The 24,156-nt window shown below is 44.8% G+C and overlaps 1 protein-coding gene across 8 annotated transcripts in view; it reads right to left on the bottom strand.

The window, feature by feature from the left end:
• Positions 1–24,156, bottom strand: part of ARHGEF9 (Cdc42 guanine nucleotide exchange factor 9) — a 419,582-nt gene that overhangs the window by 290,025 nt on the left and 105,401 nt on the right. For 6 of the 8 annotated variants that reach the window (XM_075940846.1, XM_075940848.1, XM_075940845.1 and 3 more), the window contains exons 2-4: positions 20,810–22,858; positions 8,573–8,720; positions 825–934 (exon numbers count right to left, since the gene is read on the bottom strand). In XM_075940846.1, coding sequence (XP_075796961.1) covers positions 825–934; positions 8,573–8,720; positions 20,810–22,804 — 2,253 coding nt within the window. In that variant the 5' untranslated portion in view covers positions 22,805–22,858. Of the gene's footprint in view, positions 1–824; positions 935–8,572; positions 8,721–10,352; positions 10,390–20,809; positions 22,859–24,156 lie in introns of those variants that run through there. The other 2 variants (XM_075940852.1, XM_075940851.1) reach the window with 2 other exon arrangements.

Genomic DNA, 24,156 nt, shown 5'->3' with positions numbered 1-24,156 from the left:
GGCATAAACATCCACGGGCCGCAGCTCACTTTGTCAGATGCAAGACTCTGATGTATCTGACAAAGTGAGCTGCAGCTCACAACAGCTTATGCCCTGATAAATGTATTAGGCTTTAAGGTGCCATGGGACTTCCTCAAGAACACCATGTAGTGAACCTGACTTCCAGAAAGCAAAGGCATGGCATGAGGCAGCTACCCAGGGGATTGTGCACCTGGAGGTGGAGTGACATGCAGATCGGGGAATTCTGGCACAGCTTTTTGCCAGTTTTCCTTGATAACTTGCCTGTCATTTTCTAATTCCAAGACAAAGATCTAGACTAGTCCCACAACCCCACTGGGTTTCACCAGTAAATTAGGAGATTACACGGTCGAAAGGAAAAGCGTCCGGATTTCATCTGTATTTGCAAAATGCTTTGGAAAGGACATACACATCAATATGTCACAGATAGTGACAATAATGAATCCAAAGGACATATGGTAATAAAACGACAGATGATTTTAAATTATACAGTTACCCCCCCACACACACATCTGCGAGGAATATTCAGCCAAAAGGAAGGGAAGGCCAAGAGCCTGTGTTAGGTTATAAAGCCTCTGATTTATATCTGATGGGAATTAATCTGGGCAAAAAAGGTTAATGCTACAATCTTTATATTGCCATAAAATAATTCACACTAACTACAAAAAAAATCGACTGCTACAGAAACTGAGTTCTGGATCCTGAAAGCTTTTGCTAAAGCATACTGTCAGCTTGCAAGGCTAAGTACACACCAGACAAATGCCAGCACTAGAGCAGGTAGAAATATATTTCAAATACTGCCTTACTTTATTGACTAGCAGCTGTTCAGCTCCAGGTTTCAGGGGCTTCCATCTACTTCCACCATTCCTGCCATCTCTGCGTACCTCCAGAGTCTTTGAACCAAGGTCGTTCTCAGCTGCCAGGACAAAATCCATACAAAAAGGAATTAAAGGATAAATATAGCATGCTCTAGCTCAGTCTGTGGGGTGAGGGCTGTTGTGTATAACAAGACAGTGTGAAAATACTCCTCCAAGCTTTAATTTTTTTCTAAAACAAAAGTAGAGAATTTAGTGGTGCCTAATTCATGCTCTTGAGATGGAAGGAAAATATCCTAATTTGGAATTTGTAGAAATTCAGACACAACTGAAGAGCTCAAGGCCAGATTCAGACCTGGGATAGGCAGGTAGGGCCAGACACACTGGATCATAGGCCAGGATGCCTGCACAGGAAGAGTATAATCTGAACCCATTGTGAGTAAAGCTCTGGCCAGGACCGTAAGTTCTAAAGCGCTTCTTATATATCTTTGGAAATCGGGGATTCCCCACCCTGGTGGTCTGCAGCATAACACACCTTGAAGTGATAACCGCCCCTTTGGTCTATACAAAACGAGAACAGGCCTCGGGGAACCATTTCAGATTGGGGGAGGTGACCTCTGCATGCCATGATGGGGGAGGAGGGAGTGAAAGCATAGGAGGGCTGACTGAGGACAGAGGCTTCAGCAGTGTTACTGAGCATGCTCAGTACAAGCTAAGCACCAAATGGGCAATAGGGGAACCAACCCCATCCGCTCTCCCACCACACACATCATCTCTATCCAGGTACCAAGGCACTGAAAAACTCTACTTTCTTTTTTTGACAGACAACTTAGCAGTTAGTGGACAGGAGCACTGTATCTAATTCCTATATAAAAAGAAAGAAAATTAAATAAATATTAGACACACTCAGCTCTAATACTAACATGTTCTGACATCTTGTGGCAAGTCATTAAAGAGACACTGGCTAGGCTTCACATTTCAATATATATTCTTACTTTGTTACTAACTTTATGGAGTGAGAAAGAGAGACTCTGACAGGACTCCTGGGCGCTCTCTCAGCTCTGGTAGGAAAGTGGGGTCTAGAGAGTTACAGCAAGGGGACAGATATATTTCAGCTCTATATAAGACTGTCAGAATGATCATACTGGATCAGGTGAAAGGTCCTTCTAGCCCAGTATCCTGTCTTCCAATAGTGGCCAATGCCAGGTACTTCTGAAGGAATAAACAAAAGAGGCAACCATCATGATCTATCTCCTGTCGCCCATTCCCAGCTTCTGGCAAACAGAAGCTAGCGACACCACCCCCGCCCATTCTGGCTAGTACCATTGATGGACCTATCCTCCTTTAACTAATTTTGTTCTTATTGGAACCCTGTTATAATTTGGGCTTTTCCACCATCTCCTGGCAAAGAGTTCTACAAGTTGATTGTGAAAAAATAATTAATTTTGTTTGGTTTAAATCTGCTGCCTATAAATTTAATTGGATCAGCTTCTTGTGTTACGTTAGTGAAGGAATAAATTACATTTCCTTATTCTATTTTTTCACACCGTTCATGATTTTCTAGACATCTAACATATCCCCCCCACCCTTTAGTTAATTTCTTTTCCAAGTTGAAATCCCAGGTTTGTTAATCTCTCCTCATATGGAAGCTGTTCCTTACCCCTAATAACTTCTGTTGCCCTTTCCGTGTCTTTCCCAAATACAATATATCTTTTTTAGATGGCTTGACCAGATCTGCACACAGTATTTGATATGTGGGCATACTTTATGTAGAGGCATACTTTATGCATACTTTTGAGATGTGGGCAAATAACTTTATGGAGAGGCAATATGGTATTTTGTCTTAATATCTATTCCTTTCCTTATGATTTCCAATATTCTCTTAGCTTTTTAGTTGTTAGACTGTCACTGCACTTTGAATAGATGTTTTCAGGGAACCATCCACAATGATTCGAAGATCTCTTTCTTGAGTGGTAACAACTATTTTGTATCTATAGTTAGGATTATATTTGTCCATGTGAATTACTTTGCACTTATCAACCCTGAATTCCATCTGCCTTTGTGTCGCCCAATCACCCAATTTTGTGAAATATCTTTGTAGCTCTTTGCAGTCAGCTTTGGATTAGTCCCTGTTCACCCCTTCTAAAAGAATATTTGTACGTTTAATACAGTAATCCAACTGCAGGTCCCTGCAGCACAACACTCATTCCTACTCTTCCCCCTCCCCCTATCTTTTGAGTAGAGTACCTGGAAATGTTTTCATGATGATTTAACAATGCTTCAATTGCTTGAATGCTCAGGCTTTTGTTACTCTCAATCACCTGCCTCTCTCTTTTTATAACAAACTCCCTGCCCCAGAAGCAAACCTGCTCAAACTCTGTTGCATTTAAAAATTTCCTCTGGAGTCGGGGCATGCAGTTTTAATCAGACCTCAAGTATCAAATCCAGGGCATGCTAACCGAGGAGCAGAGGCTACTTCCCCCTCCCCCTAACTCCCATAAATGGCGCCCTTGAACTGACCATTAAAAGTCCATGTACCAGAGAAGTTAGGATGTTTTCATCCTCCCAAGCATCCTAGGCCAGTCCATCTCTGAAAACAACTGCACACCAATGGAATTGCACTGACTTGCACCAAGTTGGCCCTACAGACAACTTGAGGATTCAGCACCTGAAGGTGCAGCAAGCTAATAAGGAGACACAGGTGAATTAAGAAGACTAGATTATTCCAGAATAACTTACCTTTTATTAAATTCAGCGATATATTGTTCTAATCAACTATGAATCCCACTCTTACTCACCCCCCTCAGAGGGGCAACGCACAGATCTGGGCAGAACCACTTCCTCCAGCCCACCCTTCACACAGTGCTGGCCTGGAGTGCTATGCACTGGGAGAGACGAGTTGTAGAAAAGCACTCTGGGTAGGGCTGCATCTGCTGCCAATGAAAGCTCCTGGGTCAGCAGGCCACCCCTGGCTTGAGCATAACACAGATAGTGCATGTGCCTGAGTGTTCGTTTACCTTCCCTGCAGCCTGTCATCCCTTTCAGGAAGGAAAGCTTTGGGTTGCTGGGTATCTGGTTTTCAAATGGAATGCCTGGTCAAAAAAAGACTCTGGCCACTACGGCAAGAGGGGTCATGAGGCCTGAACACCATGGCGAGGGGCAGGGAGAGGTAGGGCTTTGGGTGGAGAGGTATTGTCCTGGCCCTTCTCTGGCCTTGGGGGAATCAGTTCCCTTAAGTGCCCCCTCACCAGTCGCTTCTGCCTTGCGGCTCCAGTTGGCACTGCCGATCTGGACTGTTAAAAGTCTGGTTGGCAGTGCAGCAGGAGCCCAGGGCTAAGGCAGCCTTCCTACCTACCTTGGCTCCACTCAGCTTTGGGAAGCAGCCCCCAAGCACAGGAAGGTTCTGCAGACTTCCCCTGCCTGAGTGCTGGGTCTGCAGATCCCGCTGGATGGGATCGCCGACCAATGAGAGCTGCAGGGGTGGTGGTGCCAGTGGGTGCAAGGGCAGCATGTAGTGCTGTGGAGCATCCCTGGATGCCTATGCATCTAGAGTCACGGGGACTGGTGGATGCTTCCTTAGAGCCATGGTAAGCACCACCAGGACCCCACACCACCTCCTATACCCCAGCCCCCTGCCCTAGTCTGGAGACCTCTCCTACACTCAAATTCCTTCCTAGAGCCTGCACCCCACACCCCAACACACCCCAACTCTCTGCCCCAGCCATAACCCCCTCCTGTGTTCCAAACTCATCATCCCTCACCCCATCCCAGAGCCCACATGCCCAGTTGGAGCCCTCTCCCTCCCCATATCCCAATCCCTTGCCCTAAACCAGAGTCCCTTCCTGAGCAAAAGTCCTTCCTAGAGCCCCCTCCCAACCCACTTCCCCAGCCCTGAGCCCTCTCCTGCACTTCAAACCCATCATTCTCATCCCCATCCCAGAGCTAGCACCCCAGACAAAGTCCTTGTGGCCCCTATCTCAACCCTCTTCCCTAGCCCGGTACAAATGAAGAAGGGAGGGGAGAGCAACAGAAGGAGGGGGATGAAGCGAGCAGGGGACGGGGCCTCAGGGAAGAGGTGGGACAGGATGCTCAGTTTTGTGCTCTTAGGAATTTGGCAACTCCCATAACTGGTGCCCTTGAACAGACCATTAAAAGTCCATGTACCAGAGAAGTTAGTTTCATCCTCCCAAGCATCCTAGGCCAGTCCATCTTTGAAAACAACTGCACACCAATGGAATTGCAAATTTTCTGGAAAACTTGCCTGAAAGATGTACCACACTGATTTCCCTCTTTCCAATCCAGCCCTAAGTCCAATGACAGGATGAGCTGAAACCCCATGTCCAAGTGCACCCGAGCTTTGGAAAAGTGGAGATAAGAGTCTGGATCTGAACTCTGCAGCTCAAGTTCATGTTTCCTTTGCATGGCTCTCTGTGTAGTGGACAGGGCTGCAATTTGGAAACTGACCGCATCTAGCACACAGAATCAGCTAGACCTTATTAAACAAGCCTTAGCTATGAACTGATCCCCATGCAAACTGGAGCTGTGGTTTACTGTACAGCACAATGAAATAAAGATCTACTGACCACTGATCCTATGATACCTTTAAATTGTAGCAAGGGAGGTTTAGGTTGGACATAAGGAAAACCTTCCAATCAGGGTGGTTAAACATTGGAATAAATGGCCTAAGGAGGTTGTGAAATCTCCATCACTGAAGATATTTTAGCGCAGGTTAGACAGACACCTGTTAGATGGTGCTTGGTCCTGCCATCAGGGCAGGGGACTGGATTCGATGTCCTCTTGAGGTCCCTTCCAGTTCTAGTATTCTATGATTCTATGGGTACGTCTAGACTACATGCCTCTGTCGCCAGAGGCATGTACATTAGGCTACCCGGCATAGGAAAATGAAGCGGCGATTTAAATAATTGCCGTTTCATTTAAATGTAAATGGCTGCCACGCTGAGCCGATCAGCTGTTTGCTGGCTCAGCACGGTAGTCTGGACGCTCCGCGGTCGACATCAAAGGCATTTGTCGACCTCCCAGGTATGCCTCCTGGGATGAGGCATACTTGGGAGGCCTACAAATGCCTTTGATGTTGACCACGGAGCGTCCAGACTACCGCGCTAAGCCAGCAAACAGCTGATCGGCTCAGCGTGGCAGCCATTTAAATTTAAATGAAGCGGCGATTATTTAAATTATTTAAATTGCCGCTTCATTTTCCTATGCCGGGTAGCCTAATGTACATGCCTCTGGCGACAGAGGCATGTAGTCTAGACGTACCCTGTCTTATCATACTACTACTAAGCTGTGCTTCCACAGTGCTATGCATAAGGGTCTCTCAGTGTTTCATAAGCCATGTTCAGGGGACATTAAAACATGGGGGTTTTCTTCTGTTTCCCAGTGATAAGCTAACATGAAATTGGTAACCATGGACCCAATCCCATTCCTGAGTGAAGTGCTGCTCCAGATCAGGATCCAAACTTGGAGGTAATTAGATCTAGAGTTCTGTCTCAGACTTATCCCTAGTTATACAAGCACATTCAGGGCTGCTTGGACAGGGAGCCTGATTTTTTTTTCTAGTGTTGCTGTGAGAGAGAGAGGGAGAGACAGCACTGAACCCAACTTGCTAAATGCAGCACTGACATAGTCAGCCTGCTATTATTTTTAGCAGCGCGTGTTTCTCTTTCTAGTCTCTCAAACAAACCAACCAAACCAAGCTGTAGCGTGAGCACTGATTATAGCTAAAGGATGATACAAAACAAGAGGCAACATGCAGATCCTGTAACACTTGCATTCTTAAAAAGGCTTATCCACTTCCACCCACGCGCTAGAAACGTGTCAGTACAGAGTAGCATAATTTTCAGTAAGCGACTGCTACGCCCTTGCACCACAGATGCTTCTCGCACCTGCTGGGCGGCCACTATCCATTAACATTACCATCACTGGTATATTTGCATGTACCTTCCCAGCTGGTATTCTTGACCTGGACATAGCAAGAAGTCCCAATATTCAGGTGCTAGTAATATTGAGCCCCTAGGGAAAGAACCTCCACACTTGGTTTGTCATTCTTCCTTTCAGATCATCTGCTCATCTCTCCACTAATGCAGGACTGTCCCCTGCAGTACATACTCTCCTGGGAGTAGATGACATAGGATGACTCACTCAGTGATGCCTGTTCTGTTCATTCCCTCTCAAGCCCCTGGCATTAGCTCCTGTTGCAAGAGAGGAGACTGGGCTAGATGGACCATTGGTCTGACCCACAATCAGGGCTACCAACAAAAATGCCAGGTCCCTAGGCAAGGCAGGGGGTGGCCACCCTGGGTTCCTGGAAGGGGCAGGGCCTTGGGCCGAAGAGGTGGCTTCCGCCTAGCCTCCCCCAGCCAGCCTTTCAGTGCTGCTCAGCCTGTGCTGCCCGGGGCTCTGGCACCAATGTAAAGGGCCCACAGCAGCTGCCCCTTTTGCACCCTGTTGGAGGCCTTGGGTGCTCCTCACTGCTGCTGGTCTGGCGTGCTGTCGCCACGTGGGTGCAGCGTTGGACCATGACAGTGGCTGGATGGTGCATGCATGCACGTGGCACACACAAGCCACCGCCAATACGGCAATTTTAAAGTGTCAGGGAGCCCCGGGCTACCCAGAGCTCCCTTGCAACATCACTAGCACAGTTTAAATTGGCACAGTTCAAAAGCAGCAGGGAGCTCTGAGCCACCATCATTGCTACTGCAGCAGTGGCTAGGAGCCCTATGTCCTCTTAAGTTACTTGGGTCCTTGAGCAATTACACCCTTCCCCCCATTTGGCAGCTCTGTCCACTATGGCCATTCTTATGCATTCTCCAGAGGAGTTGGGAGATAGGGGTTGTACCCCTTTCCTTGGCCAGCTATTTCACAGCCTAAGAGATTGTGCTCAGGTTCCTGATATTCTCTTCTCTCTTGATCAGAAAGAGGATCCAGACCTGATAAGAGCTTTTCCTTCTGAAGTTACATTTCCAAACAAATCTCCCACCCGGATCTCTGAGAAAATGTAATGATCATTCATCTTCTCAAATGGTAATATTCACTAAAGGTACGTCTACACAGCAACATTATTTCAAAATAACTAGTGTTATTTTGAAATAACTTAGTCCACATCTACACAGCAGGCAGTTATTTCGGAATAATGTCAAAATACTGTCACGCTGGAGGACTGCTTACTCCGACTTCTGTAAACCTCATTGTATGAGGAGCAAGGGAAGTTGGAGAACGAGTGCTTTATTTCAAAATAAATGCTGTGTAGATTCTCCCAGTTTCGAAAGGAGCTATTTCAAAATAAGCTATGCAATAGATCAATTTGTTTAGCTTATTTCAAGTTAAGCCCTGCTGTGTAGATGCACCCAAAGACACTACTGAAACTGTCCAGAAACAAAGAACTGTGAATAAATGTACAGCAAATGAGGGGGGAAACACAGTCACAAGATGCTAATGGGTTTACTTCAGAGCATCATCGATCTCCTTTTTAGGTAATGAAAATCTGGGGACAGAAATGAAAGAGGGGAAAGACCCATTATTTGCAATACACATGAAGATTCTAATTAGTCAGGATTAAACTCTCAACAGCTTGTGGCTATGGCAACAGGTTCCCTCAATTTCCAGATTTGTAATGAATACAGATGTAATTCCAGAACATTTCTCCTCCTCCCTAGCCCAATGCTACCCTTGTTCCTCTGGTTAGCAGGCAAGTATGAGCAATCAAATGAAAGGTGACTCACCACCAGTGCTCAGCAACAGCCGCCTCCTCCAGCCCACTTGGTCCAGCCCCATTGGAGTGCTTTGGGATAGGGGTAAGGAGCGACATCTGTCCAACAGGATTTTGAAAGGAGGTGCTTGTGGTGATGGATGAAGAGGGTGAGACAGGGGCTGGAAAGAAAGATTGTGGGGTAGGAATATTACTGCCTATACTTTGAGAAAAGTAGGACTCAATTGTGGCATGTTTATTGCAATACTCCTGCCTTTCTCCAAAACATCAAGCTCACCATAATGCATCCTAAATGGGCCAAACAAATCTGTGACCACATAACTGTTTGAAATAGAAAGATTTAGGCTTGGTGATCATCTCTGAATACTATCATTTCTCATTTCTAGTAAGCGATTAGCTTCAACTCAGATTGAGGGGGAAAGTTTTCAAAAAGCACACAAGTCTCATAGGAGCGTAAGTCAATAGGGTACAGGGTCTTAAGTCTCCTGGGCTACAGCTACAACACAGCTGAAGGTCGACTTAAGGTACACAACTCCAACTATGTGTATAATGTAGCTGGAGTCAATGTACCTTAAGTTGAGTTACCACAGTGTCTAAACTGTGGGGCTTCGACAGGAGAAACTCTCCTGTTGACTTCCCTTACTCTTCTCATCAAGGGTAGAGTAATAGGGTCATCCAGAGAGCAATCTGTGGTCTGTTTTGCAGGTCTTCCTTAGACTCACTAAATCAACTGCCGGTGGATCAATCTCAGAGCATCGATCCTTATGGAAGTGTAGATGTAGTCTTGGATATTTTTGAAAGTTAGAACCAAGGATAGTGTCCAGTTCCTTCCTGGCCATACTTTGTTGGTCTACATGAAACAAGTTGTTTGTTTTCTCATTCCAGTTCCCATGCTGACATGTCACAGCTATCATCACTACCACAATTCCCGTTCACTCAGAAAGGTTAATAATTGAATAGCATGGAAAGTGAACTACAATGCACATGGAGATGATCCCTCCAAAGCTGAATGAGGCACGCAGTCAGGGAGGAGTGTGAGGAGTTAACATTTTCTAGTGCTAAGGTTAAAGAGAATGAATAGTCCAAGTAGTCCTGTGGCACCTTAGAGACTAAAAAAATATACAGAGTTAAAGAGAAAACATCAGTTTCTGGTACTGGCTATCTTGCCGCTTACTCCATAATTTGTCTTAAATACAAATATCACTTTAAAAAAGTACATGTTTCGTTAACATTAACAACAACATAGAATGATACTTATGGCAGAGAGCTAGGATCCGGATGCCAAAGCAATTCCAGCAATAGCCTAGCTGAGTTATTCTCAGTATTCTGGATTTTGTTAATATAAGAATTCCTGTATAAAAGTGTATTATCTCCCGGTTCCCCACAACCTCACAAAAACAGCTGCCTTTCTAGTCATTTGCAGACAAATGTATTAGTTCTTTTCCAGGGCAATAAACAGAGCCCCACACTTGGTCTTTGGACAGGTCAGTAGGTTGTAACTTTGTTTTGTCTAGCAGATATTCTTGTGGAGCAGGTAAGTTCATTAACGGGGGCCCAGAAGGCCATCCTGGCAGGAAATGTCTCTGCACACCGAGGTGGAATTTTATTATCTTTGAGGTGCACCTGGGTTGTAAATAAATTACATTGAAAATTATCTAGACTATCCTGCCTCTTTAAGAACCAAATCCAAAAGTGCTTGCCTCAGCTAAAATCAAAGTGTAGCACAGGGCTTGCAACAGCCAAGTCGAAAACAGAAGTCAAAGTATGAATCATTTCAGGCAAGGAAAACTCACCTAGCGCCTTTCTTCTTCACAGACACATTTCTGCCCCACTCAGCAGTCCACATCTTGCCTCTAATGTGATTGGAAGAATTAATTAATTGTCTACAGCTGGCCCGGCCCAGCTACCTAAGCAAATCCTCTCATTCATCACAGACCTTCTTCTGCAGGAGTGTTACCATCCCTTTCCTGGCAACCCTATCCAAGAGTCTGTGTCTATCTGCAGCAACTGTCATTAGCATCTTGACAAGATACCAACAATATTTACCATTACTCAGGCTTGGGGTGCAGTTCATATTTATTGTTCCTGTTAGAGCTAAAATCCAAATATAAGCCCTTCTAAATTCTGTTGGTATTCTGAGGTAGGTTTTGGTTTGGTTTGGCTTATTGTAAGGACAGGGGCCAGTTGTGAAGTTACTTTAGTGAGCATAGGTTTTGGAGAGGTAGCCGTGTTAGTCTATTTAGGCAAAAACAACAAGGAGTCCAGTGGCACTTTAAAGTCTAACAAATTTAGGAGGGTATTAAGGAATAAACTTTCATGAGCTACAACTCATTTCCTTTGATCCTGAAGGGAAAAGAAAACAGAGAAGGGATGAGTGTGTGAAATTGTTGTTAGTGAGCATGAAATTTTGCAATCATCATGCTTCAGGGCATAAGTTGATCACCAGCTGGAATCTCTCTCACACACACACACACAACTGGACAGTGTTGTAACATTAGCTGCATTATGTTCACATTATCTTCTGAATGTGTCAATTGGAGTGTGTTATTCACAACACGTGTCACTACTGCATTCTATCTTCCTAATGTTTTATCTGGTGCCTGTCACCCTCATTTCTTGTTCTGGGATAGGGATGTTAAAGGTTAACTAGTTAACTGGTAAGCCTCACCTTTAAGAGGCGAGGATACTGGTCACAGTTAACTGATGGGGGCTGGAGCAGCACCCCATAGGCAGGGTTGCTCCAGCCCCATGGAGCCCGCCGCGGGCGGGGGGACACTCCAGCCCAGCTGGAGCAGCCTTCGTCCATGGCTGGCCCAGCAATGCACAAGCTGGAGCAGCCCCCATCCACAGCAAGGAGGCCTGGACTGAAGCGCCTCCCTGCTCACCCCCGTTAAATCAATTAACCAGTTAAACTTAATGTGTAACCGGTTAACTAATTAAACGAGATTCTACATCTCTATTCTGAGATCACAATTCCTATATTCTAGGATGGCCACACTCCAGTCCCAGATTTACTCTGGCCAAAAACAGGAATGGCTGGCAAATTGAACACGAAAAGTTCGTTAGGACCCATCTCTTATTCCTTCATTGCACTTGCCTCTGTACTCGTTCACTAAGCTTAGAAATAGAATCTGAATGCCTATTTTGACTGAAGAGGTCACACAGAAAAGAGCAAAACTTACAGGGGTGTCTTCTTTTAAAGCTGATTGCTAACTGCTAACATGACCCAGACATTATATCCGGTGCCTGTGAAGTACTGCTGAAAACAAACCAAAAAAGACTTTGCTGTTATTTAGCAACCATAAAGTGTCTGAGTACTCTTTGGCTGTGCCTCCGCCAAGGTAATAGTGAATCCAGACAGAGGCAATTGCCTTTTAAAGCTAATAGGCAGAACACTATAACTTTCCCTCTCACAAGCAGTGAGTACTTTTCATTAGCTAAAGAACAATTGTCTTGAAATGGCCACATGTGCAGTGACTCTTTGAAGAATGGGTTCATTTTTTTTAGAGTTACACAATTCCAAAATCAGGCTTTTATTTTTATTCTGACAAACGATGAGTCTCAGATATGCTCTGTGAGCTAGGAAATCAGCAGAAATTTCCGTGGATGATATAACAGTAACAATTAGGAAGTTCATCTTTTGCAAAGGACCATTGTGATCACCTAGTTGGATCTACAGCACAGGCTACAGAACTTCCAAAATGATCCCTAGGGCAGGCCTTTCAGAAAAATTCAATCTTGATTTCAAAATCACCAGTGATGTAGAATCCACCATGATCATATGTAAATTGTTCCCATCGTTATTATTATTCTCTTTTTACTAAGCTTTTGGGTAGATGAGAGTTGCATCTAAATTTACATGGCCCCTGTTGCCACAGTAACTGCGTGCCTTTAATGTATTTATCTTCAAAACACCCTGTGTTTTGAGGATAAATATATTTTACAGATGGGAAGCTGAGGCAAACAGAGAATATGCCACTTGCCCAAGCTCACACAGGAAATTTATGTTAGAATAAAGAATTGAACCCAAGCCCCAGGCTAGCATAATTACCCACTGGGCCACCATTTCTCTCTTGATTAGAAGAAAAAATGGTAGACAAAATAAGAGGGGTTCCACGTAAAGGTACATTTACCAGCCATTCCAGCTTTATGTATATTATGAATGCAGGTCTTCCTTGAAGGTGAACTAGTAATAAGGTTTGTTACTAGGAAGAGGTTGCAGGGAATGTATGATATTTTATATTTCTACAAATAATAACAATAATTAAAAATAAAATACAGTAATGCTCAGAGATCTCAAGTGGGATCAAAGCCCCAATAAGTGGGGCACTCTACACACACACACACACACACACACACACACACACACACACACACACACACACACACACACACGTAGTATAAGGGCAGGTCTATGCTAGGGGAAGTACTCAACTCCAGATTCACGAATAGTGTAGCTGGAGTCAACTGCTGGGGGCTGACAGGAGCTCTGGTGGAATAATGGAGTCAACCAAAGTGATCAGCGTTCAATTTAGTAGGTCTTTAGTAGACCTGCTAAATCAACCCCAGGAGGTTCAGTCACCACAGCAGTAATGTCCCAGTAAGTGTAGACCTATCTTAAAACAGACTGTAAGCTGTTTGGGACAGAGAATTAATTAAAAAGATACATGTGATTATAAGAAACTAACATAGGGAGTAGGGACCATCAGATCACAATTAGGGAAATATGTAGTTACATCGATTAACCATGTTGCAGCTAGTTGGTTGAGTCAAATACATATCAATAAAGCCATCTGCCTTTATGTACACCACTAAATGTCCCATTGACAGCAAAATAATAGTATTTCCAGACAAAACACCAGTTAAAGAAAAAACAGAAGGCTTTTTAATTAAGATTTTAATAATAATTTGTGTTAATATAAAAATGTCTGAAAATCAGAACAACGTGGAGTTACCCTACTTTTATTTTGCATTGAATAGCTTATAAAAATCGTGTATGCATATTAAAGGTCAGGATTTGGCCCTCTATAGACAAAATGGCCCTGCCACGAACAGGTAGCTACTACAGAATAAAACATAGCAGCCATTTGGCCCCATCAGGATTTAAGAGAGCGGGAAAGTAAAATATGTCTTATTTGAAAGATTAGTCTGAGGTTTCATAGCTAGCTATCTTTATACACACAGCGATGAATATGCATGCAGAGTGTAATCAGTAGTACTCCAGCTGGAAATGGGCCAATATTAAGTGTGCGAGAGAGCACTCTGACCATCAGCTCCAGAGGAGCCGACAGCCATGTTGGGCCACTAAGCAAAGTGTGCAGGGGAGGGAGGGTGGCTCTGTGCTCCTAATAGGGGTGAAACCTTTGACAGAAGAGGCAGAGCCTCAGTGGAAGGGGCAGGGCCAGGGGCAACCAGCCCTCAGTGCCTCCTGGAACATGCTACAGCAGCCCCCCTACCCAGCCCTTTGAGGTGCCTGGAGTGCACAGCTCAGTGCTCCGGTGGCGATTTTAAGGGCCTGGGCCTCTGGGCACCGCTGCTGCCATGGGAGAAGTGGTGGCAGCCAGGAGCCCCACGCCCTTTAGAATCGCCGGACCCCAAGGCAGTTGCCCCTTTGTTCTCCTTTGCCGGCAGGCTTGATCAGCTCTCGGCAGAGGCGGTGAGTTATATAGACTGGTGGTGCCTGGGCTCCACCAGTGTTGGAACTAGGTCTCTCCCCCAGCCCCACCTGCCTCTTCCAAATGCCTCCTCCATAGCGTTTCCCAGCCCCGCCTGCTGGCCCCTGTGCATCTCCCCTGCCCTCACCTGATCTGCGCCCTGGGAAGAAGGTGGTTGCCATAGGCCCCTGCATTCCCTTGCTGGCTGCTGTAGCTGCAGCCTGGATATAAGGGACTGGTGCCAGTGGCCAGCTCACTGCTATGTTTGTGGAGGGAGGAGGGAAGGAGATGCATGGCAGTCCCCCCGGCAGGCAACTTGGTGTGGATTCTTTCTAGGGCCTAAGTGAGTGCCAGGAGGGAGAGGGAGAGTCCTCCTGTCTGGCTCCAGCCCAAAGTTTGAGCTCCTCATTCCAAGCCCAGCCCCACCCTAGAGCTTGCACCCCCAAAATAGAGTCCACACTTCCCTAACCCCAACCCTCTGCCCAGCCTTGAGCTCCTCTTACCCTCACGCACCTTATCCCCCCCAAATCCTGTACCCCCACACCCAACCCTCTGCCCCAGCTCTTAGCCCCTCTCATACCCCAAATCCCTCATCCCCAGACTCACCCCAAAGCTAGAGTGCTCGTCCCTCTGACTCTTACAAGGCAGGTGTGGGGAGACTTGGACCCATTCTGCGCTTCAGAAATTATACAAACCTGCTGCCTTGTCTCTGTGAAATATCCCTTCTCTTGGCTATGGTGGAGTTACAGGTCTGCAGTAATCTTACACCATTAAATGCCAGTCAACACAAGAATAAACTAAACTCAGAGAACCACTGTGAGAACTCACTGAACATTACCAACAGTTCCTTGTCAGACAGAGAACAAGAACAGAGCTGCTTCTCCCAGATGCGAGAAACAGATTGTACCAGCTGCTAGAAAATGCAGATAAGCAAAGCTGTAAGTCAGTGGCTCAATTTAGAACTCTTGAGTCCAAGTCCTGTGCTTAACTAGCAGACTATGCACCTGCTATTCTACTGAATGTACCATCCATTCAGAACAGGCATGTGCTGCTGGATGTACCAGGCACGTGCAAAGACAATGCCCTTCCCAAGTCCCTGAATTTCCAAGGTAAATTCACATGCTGTGCAGTTACTGCATGAGAAATTATGTGTGCCGCTCATGAATTAAAGCATCGGAAACACTACCAGCAACTAATGTTTGCTAAGGACTGCGCACACCTCAGAACGTGGACTGCTTTATGGAGGATCACTGATCATGCTCCCTGCGAATACGGCCCCGTGTGTGTGTGGGGGGGGGGGGAGCTTTAGTGGCACTAACAATTCAAGCAGATTTGTTCCATGAATGATATTCACCAATGCTAAGTTGAAGAAGGGACTGTTCCACTAATGACCTTCAACATCAACCACAGACTGAGGGATTACTTTATAGTAACACGGGGCCATAGCTGCCTGTTTTATAAGAGAACCCTCCACACCCAGATAACCTCAAATAGCACTCACAGGCTAATCTGAATAGATCTTCACAACTGATTTTAGGCAACACTTACAAAGTGGCAGGAGTCTGTGAGTGGATAATCTGTTGTGGTTCCGGCTCCCAAATGGCACCCAAATCCTGTGCTAAAGATGACCTTCCAGGCAGGTCTGCAGTGTGCAAAAATCTGACTGTCCCAGTTCTAGCTGTGACAATCCACCAGAAAAAGGTCACAGAGACAACTTACACACTTACCATTTTACTATGTGCAGCTACAACTACAAGAATATGCTGCTAGAAGGAATTCACAAGGAATCCCTTGGACTGAAAATTCAAATCAGTAAGTAGGTAGCTGGTAAAAAGTTCCTGGAAACGGATAAATTTCACCAACAGCCAGCAGAGGGCACAAAAGGATTGCAGTTAATAGCCAGCTGCACTTTCATGGTTAAGTGTGACACTTCCTATTAAATGGGGAAAAGACGGCAGAAATGGAAGTAACTGGGATGAGGGTGAGGAAGGTCTCTGCAACAGAAGCAGGCCTGAAGTGATGTTTGAAACATGAGCCCAGATCGAATTTTTGCAGTTGCCCCCCATATCATTCCAAAAGCCATGGATCTATAATACACCCTCCCTCCAAGAACTAGGTAATTAGAAATCAAGAGCAGGATTTTGTATTTTAGTTGCATGTCTGTTCTAAACCATTCTACAGCAATGATGACCAAACATCCTCCCATCCTTCCTCCCCTAGCCACTGCTTCAGTGTGATGGAAGCTGGTCGAGTACATCATCACATCAAACCTGAGTATGTCTGGCTCCAAGCGGACTTCTTCCTGAAATGCTGATATTCTAGGATCAGCGATGCTAGATGCTGTAAGGTCACTCCTGGGAGCTGTTTGCTCTTTTGGGCTGTGGACTGCAGAGAGATGCTATGTTTCTTGGAATGGTAGAAATAAAAATGACAGCTTTGGCCAGTTTGCAGGTCAGCCTGATGTTTCTAATATTTAGCCATAAGCTTAAAATCAGGAGAGAGATTTTACTCTGGAGCTGTGGTAGTTCAGACTGTTAAGCTTATAACTAATTTCCCATTTGCAATCTGATTTTAATTTCTATTATTCTTTACGTTCCTCAAGCCCTTTCTGGGTGAATGATTTGATGTGTCCCAGGAAGAGAAGAGAATTTTGACTAGGGTATGAGAGCAACGGACAGGGTGTGTTTAATGCTAACTAAAAGTGTAAAAAAAAAGTAGATTTTTACCCTCTGAAAAATTATTATTGTTAGGGAAGTGCCTAGAGAGCCTCACTAATATTAGGATTCCTTTGTCCTAGGCACTGTACATACACATAATAGCAGACAGTCTCTTCTCTCTCAGAGGGTATGTCTACACACGAACTAGGGTGGTTAATGTAGGCAACTGAAGTTGCAAATGAAGCCCGGGATTTAAATATCCCAGGCTTCATTTGCATCTTGCTGGGCACCGCCATTTTTAAAGCCCCGGTAGTTCGGACTCCGTGCCCGCGACTACATGCGGCACGGAGTAGGTAGTTTGAATTAGGCTTTCTAATTCGAACTACCGGTACACCTCGTTCCACGAGGACTGGGCCCTTTGTCAGCTGCTGCCACTTTCTGGCCACCGAGCGCTGAAAGCAGCAGTACAGAAATAAAGACAAGATGGGTCTGATATTTGCCAGCACTTCTGCACTGCTGCTGACAGGGAGCTGCCTTCAGATTTGGGCACATAGTACACATTACAACCACCACTCTCCAGCAGCCCAGCTCTAAAGGCAGTACAGAAATAAAGGCAGCAATACCGTGACCCTCCTAAAATACCCATGTAACCCCCACCCTTGCAGCCTCTTCTGTGGTGGGGATTTGCCCCAGGCCCTGAACTGTCCTCGGGATGGCCTGATCAACAAGAGAACAGAGATCTCTACCAGTGTAATACTCTTGTTTAAATATGTCTGGTCTGGGATGAAATATTTCCAGCTGCCACTCCCTAATTGCAGAGACAATCAGGCAAATCCCCCGGATACATACAAATATTTTGTATAGGAATTCCAGATGGGCTCTCTGCTCCCTAGACTCTGTGCTCACTGCTGCTGCTTTTCCTGCATCTTCCTCCTTTGCAGCTATTCTGGGCTGTCCTCTTTGGCACCTGCTAGAAACCAGTAAATTGTAACTGCTTCTTATTCTTTAGCCACCGTACTGTCCAGGATTTAGCTAGTCACTGGGTTGGAGGGATTGCTCACTCAGTCTGTTATGCTTCCACATTGCCTCCCCTGGATGGAATGCTGACTGCCAGGCCATTGCCCTCTCTTCACTCAAGACCGTCTTAGGGAACATTGCTTCCATGAGGCCCATGAGAAGGGATTTTGTCCTTCAACAATTAATTAATGTTTAAGCTGTTCTCTTCACTGCTGCCTTGCCCAGTGCATCCCATCTCTTAAGTGTCTGTAATAAGCTGTCACACTCTCTAGGACACAAACTGTTCTTGTGCATTGCAAGTGCTGTGCACATCAGGGGTAAATGAATACAGCAAGAAACAATGCACATCAGAATAGCTGCATCCATTTCAGCCTGGAATTAGGCATCTAAGAATTTTTACCTCTGTGTTTTTAATATGCTGACAGTCGCCAAAATGTCCCCTTTTTGGCCAGATGATGTAATTACCACCTCACTTTCCAACAGAGGCTAGTCTTGTCCCCTCTGCCATGTCTGGTCTCTGCAAGCCAGAGGAAGGGTGGAAAGTTGTTCGTGGCAAGTCATCCCCTTCTGGCACCATGAACTGCCCTTCCATCCTGCCTCAGGATTACTTGCAGTGGCCTGTGTGAAATGAGTAGCTGCATCTCAGTCCATTCCAGGAGCACAAGGATCCCCACGTCTGATGCACAATGGGCACCGAACAGAACATATGCCTGGACTGACCTGGCAAAGAGCCACGTCTGACTGAATGGGCCCCATGTGTTGATGATCTCTCAACACCAGTCCCGCTAGCACAGGCTTTAGGACCTTTTACACGTGCCAGTGAGAGGTAAGAGTGCACCACTTCTGCCCAAATAGACAGATCAGAGGCTACAGTGATGAGTGAAGAACAAGGGATTGATCCAAAGCCCATTGAAAAGATTCCAGTGGGTCTTTTCACTTCAAAGGCCTTTGGAGTGGGCCCCAGGTTAGGCATCAGACAGAGGAAGAAGTCAGACATTTTCTGGTGCTGCAATATTTCATCTGGAAAACGCTTTTTTTTAAAAAAAATAGACTTTCAACTTGACTCTAAATACCATGTTTGAGTGCTCTTTGGAGGGTATTCAGAAGACATCTTGAAGCTCAAATTGTGACAAAGTGAAAATAAACTTGGGCTGGGCTTTCAAAGGGGGCCATGTGAGTCAGGCAAGTAACACTTGACTTTCACCAGGAGTCAGGTGCATAACTTAGACTGCATCTTCTTTGGAGCCAGAACCATCTCTTTTCCATGTGCTTGCACAGCACCAACCACAGTGGGCTCCTGGACCATGACTGGGGCTCCCAGATGCTATAGCAAAGCATCTCTAGAGACACTTGAGAATCCAAGCCTAGAGTGCTGAATACCCGCTACCCACTGGATGCTTAAACATCTTAGGTAACCTGAAGAATTTTGAGACTTTTACCTCCATTTTTCCTAGATTCCAAGGCCAGAAGGGACCTTTGAAACCATCTAGTCTGCTCTCATGCATAACACAGACCACAGAACTTCCCCAAAATAATTCCTAGAGCAGACCAAGTAGAAAAACATCCACAGTTGATTTAAAAAAATTGCTAGTGTTGGAGAATCCACCACAAACTTTGGCAACTTGTTCCAATGGTCAGTTACCCCACTGTTAAAAACTTACACCTTATTTCCAGTCTGAATTTGTCTAGCATCAACTTTGAGCTTCTGGATCATGATATATCTTTCTCTACTATATTGAACAGCTCATTATTAAATATTTGTTCCCTATTTTGAAACAAATAGACTGTAACCCCTCAACCATCTCTTTATTAAGCTAAATTGCTTGAGATTTTTTAGTCTGTCACTATTAGGCATGTTTTCTCCTTTGATCATTCTTGTGGCTGAAACCCTTTTCAATTTTATCAAACACACTTCTTAAAATGCAGATGCCAGACCTGGCCACAGAATTCCAGCAGCAGTCACATCAGTACCAATAAAGAGGTAAGGTAACCCATATGCTCCTATTGAAGAGACCTCTGTTTATGCACCCTAGGATTGCATTAGCTGTTTTGGCCACACTTTGCTCTAGGAGTTCAGATGATTATCCACCACAACACCAAAATTTTGTACACAGTCACTGCTTCCTGGGATTCCCCATCCTGTAAGTATAGCCTACATACCCTGTTCCTAAACATATGCATTTACATTTAGCTGTATTAAAACACTGCTTGTGACCAGTTTTTCAAGTGATCCAGATTTCTCAAGTCAAAAGACCTGTCCTTTTCATTATTTACTATTCCCCCCATTTTTGTGCCACCTGCCAACTTTATTCAGCATTTTGCAGGGGGTGGTTTCCTAGTTATTGATAAAATGTTAATTAGTGCAGGACCAAGAACCAAACCCTGTGAGACTCCATGGGAAACACAATCTCTTGGTGATAATTCTCACATTTACAGTTACATTTTGAGACCTATCAGCTAGCCAGTTTTAAATCCATGTTATGTGCACCATTTTAATTTTTTTTTTAATGTTTAAAATCAACACGTTGCACAGTGTTAAGTCAAATATTTGCATGAAGTAAATGAAGGGGTGAAAACTAAAGATGCTTTTTGAAAATAACTATGAAATTTCTCTCTATGCTGGGACTATTTTGCCATAGCTGCTCTTGCTCAGGCACATTGACATGAGTAATGTGGCCAAACAGTTCGAAAACAAGTAGCTTAAAGATACCATCAGCCTACTGTCTCCTTTTTGTCTGTTTTATAAGATGTGACCACTGCCCTCATCCATCTAAGATGTAAAGGTCTAATTGAATTGAAAGGTCAGATAACTATATCCAAACCAGTTTTGTCTGCAGACCTTCTACCCAGCGGGGGAGTATTTTAAAATAATAATTTGATAGTGTCTTATTGTGACAGTGTTACAATGAAGATCGGGCATACCTTTCCATTGTTGAGCTCCCTGAAGGAGACAATTGTACAGAGGCTCATCTGGATCTGATGGCACACTTTATTATACTTTAGGTGATTTACTTTGTCTGGCCTCTCCATGGAAATTTGCTCTACTGGTAAACTTATTTCGTGTTCTTTGAACGAAGAATCCTTCAGCTCTAAAGCTTGCTCGTTATCCGTTGCATGTTTTAAAAGAGAAGCTGCAGAGAGGCCTTGTGGACCAACCAGAGCACTGTCCACAGGTTGAATATCCAGTTTACTTTTAGAAAGATCTTGAGACTGTGACTGACTCTTGTCCAAGTCCTGAATATTCCCTGGAGTACACCTAGTGTTCTGATTATACTCTTCAGTGTTACTCAGTTCCTGAATACCCAGTTTAGTTTTAGCCCTGTCTTGAAAATATAACTCAGTATTTCCAAGTTCCTGAGTATCCCCCACCAGAGTAGTACCCAGGTCCCGAGCATCCCCTGACAGAGAGCTGCCTGGGTCCTGAGCATTCCCCACCGGAGAGCTGCCCGGGTCCTGAGCATCTAATTCAGTGACAGGAATGTCTGGAAACTGTGATGCAGCCACAGCTAGGCCTGGTGTGCTTAACAGAGTATAACAGTCATCTGGAGGTTCTGGCAGTGGGGAGGTATATGGACCTGGCCCAAAGCAGGGAAGGGATGTTTCATTAAAACTATCATTCTCACTATTCAGAGCAGAGCTGCTGATCTCTTGAGATAACTCTGCTTCTACGCTTTGCTGAGGCAGCTCTTTTCCTGTTGAGCTCTCAGAACTGTGATTATCCCAGATCCCAGAATCTGGAGACTGCAGTGACTCTCCCATTGAAGAGAAAACCCTGGCATTTTCATTCTCAATAACCAAAGACTCTTTGTGGGAAGAGGCATCCTGCCTCTGACTTCTGAAATTTGACTGAAGTTTTTGCTCTCCCTGTGAATATGTCCGTGAAGAGCCTCGCCACTTCCTAGCTGCCTCAGCCACATTGTTAAAGAACCGAAGAACACCACCAAAGTGGCTGGATTTCATTTCACTGTTTAATTTTTTGGGTTGGCTAAGATTCTCCTCGTATCTTGTATCAAAGTCAAAAAAAGAAGCAGAATGATCAGTTATATGTTCTAAGTTCTGGAAACTGGTTTCCACACTTTGATCTAGCAACTTTGAATTATCTTTGCTAGATAACGAAATTCCCTTCAGATAGCTCCAGACATCGGAGCTTTTTCCTCTCCTGCTCTCTTCGGGAAGCATGGGACACTTCTTTTGATTGTCCCTTTCTGTAATCGCAGAACTCTTAGAGTTTTCAAAATTCAAAATCTTGCTCTTTCTAGCTGACATTTTATGGCAGTTACTATCGTTATCTTCACTGTGTATTCTGGTACTAATATCCCTGAGCCACTTATTTTCATTGGCATTAATTTCTGGAATGCTGACATTTAACTCTACGTCTTCAAAAGAAGAATCCAAATCATCGATGTACCCTGCATACGAATGACGAAAAGGCCTCTGACTGTCAGCTAGTTTTTTAACCCTATACACAGCCCTTTGGTCTCTGTCCTCCTGGTCCTCCTCAGTGATGCAGGAAACCCTGGCTTTGGAGGATTTCAAATCCACATTCTTAGACATGCTGGAGGTTCTTAGCTTTTTAAAGGACCTCACTCTCTCCATGAAGGACATCTTGTGTTTTTGTTCAAAGGTCTCTGAGGTTTCTCCTAGCAGAATCATGGACTGGGGTCTTTTGTTATTCATGGAGGGACCTTTCCTTCGGCTAACAAAGTTCCAAATCCGGTTGCCCTTGGTTTTCTTCTTATACCTGGATGCCCCTTCCCTTGCATTTTGGTGAGTGCCATTGGAGTTGCAGTGTTGAAGGTCACAAATCGTTAATGTCTCAGTGCTCCCATCGTCTGGATTGGCTTGAAAAATCTTGTTCATGTATCCATTTGGCACCAGCCCAGCAGGAGCATGCTGGCAATCCTCTATAATTTCCATAGTTCCAGTAGAGTGTCACAGCTCCATTGTCTTCAGAGGATTTTCTTCATGGGACTAAGGAAAGAGAACAGAAGAATGTGATTAGCAATACAAATGGATTTTAAGGTTATATTTCTTAACATGCCAAGGGCCAAACCCTGGCCATACTGACGTTTGTGGAGGCTTCATCAGTGACTTCCATCAGTGACAATTTAAAGCTGCTTAAACATTGATTCAACTGAGAGGAATTAGTGACTACAGATAAACTTCCACATATCAGTAAATGGTACCACAAAAATACACACATTTTCTGATTTAAACCTCCTTTCGTTCAGTGGCCTAACATGGAACTGGACACGTAGAAATTTGTGAGGTGGTGGGGAAAGAGGGACATTTCAGGAAAATCTCCTAAGTGTAACGTACATCTTCACCAGACCAACCCGTCATGGAGTAGTAACCAATTTACCCTTGAGCAGTTCCAAATTTCTCCTGGCAGCCATTCCCACAATGCTCCCTTCCCAGACCTCCGATAATTGGTGGCCTGTCCATGCCAATTCTAAAGAGACTGCCTTTAGAGACCAACTTTGTAACCGTGTCAGCATCATCGAGACAGGGAGTTCCAAAAGAAAGCTCTGTGGCCACCGCTGTTACATAGCCTACTGTGTACAGGTTCCATTGATGTGAGCTTCAACAAGGAGTATTGGTGCTTAGGAATAAAACCACAAGAGCAAGGTACAGCAGCTCACTTTCTTTGTGAGGAAGTATTTGCATGCCCAGTCCTATGCACAGCTGAAAGCAGAGCCTAATGTTCCTTGCCACGGGTGGTCCTCTGCCCAGTGTTGCCATGCAAAGATAGACTAGGATTCCTCTCTTTGGCATTGATCCTGCAGATCCTTGCCCAAAGTGAAGCACAGAGCACAAGACAGTTAAAATTCACTTCAGTGCAGCTGCAAGCTGAGTCTGCACCTGGCTAAGCACCAAGCATAGTCCTCAGCACTAAGCAGAAGTTAAGTTCTCTGAGTATCCCTATTTATATCCTACACCGGGGAAAAATAGGGACAGGATGTGGGCAAGAAAGATGGGTCTGAGAAGACTTAATAGTAAGTAAATTCATGTGGCCTTCCTGCTGCTTCTAGGATGGAGGAATGGCAAACTGCCCAGCAGTTCTTGCAGTAACAAAGGATCAGGGCTCCCTTCCTATCCAGCAAATCACTTTTTATTTTATATTTCTACACACAATCCCTTGTGCCCCTTGTTACACACACACCTACGCTGTGCTGTAGGAAATGTCATGTATTATTATTAACAGTCATGCTTATTACAGTAGTATCTGAGGAGCAACCAAGGTTAGACCCATTGCTCTAGGTGCTGTA

Source organism: Pelodiscus sinensis, chromosome 13, assembly GCF_049634645.1.
Source record: "Pelodiscus sinensis isolate JC-2024 chromosome 13, ASM4963464v1, whole genome shotgun sequence".
Taxonomy (NCBI): Eukaryota; Metazoa; Chordata; order Testudines; family Trionychidae; genus Pelodiscus; species Pelodiscus sinensis.
This window is presented reverse-complemented; position numbering and strand designations above follow the sequence as displayed.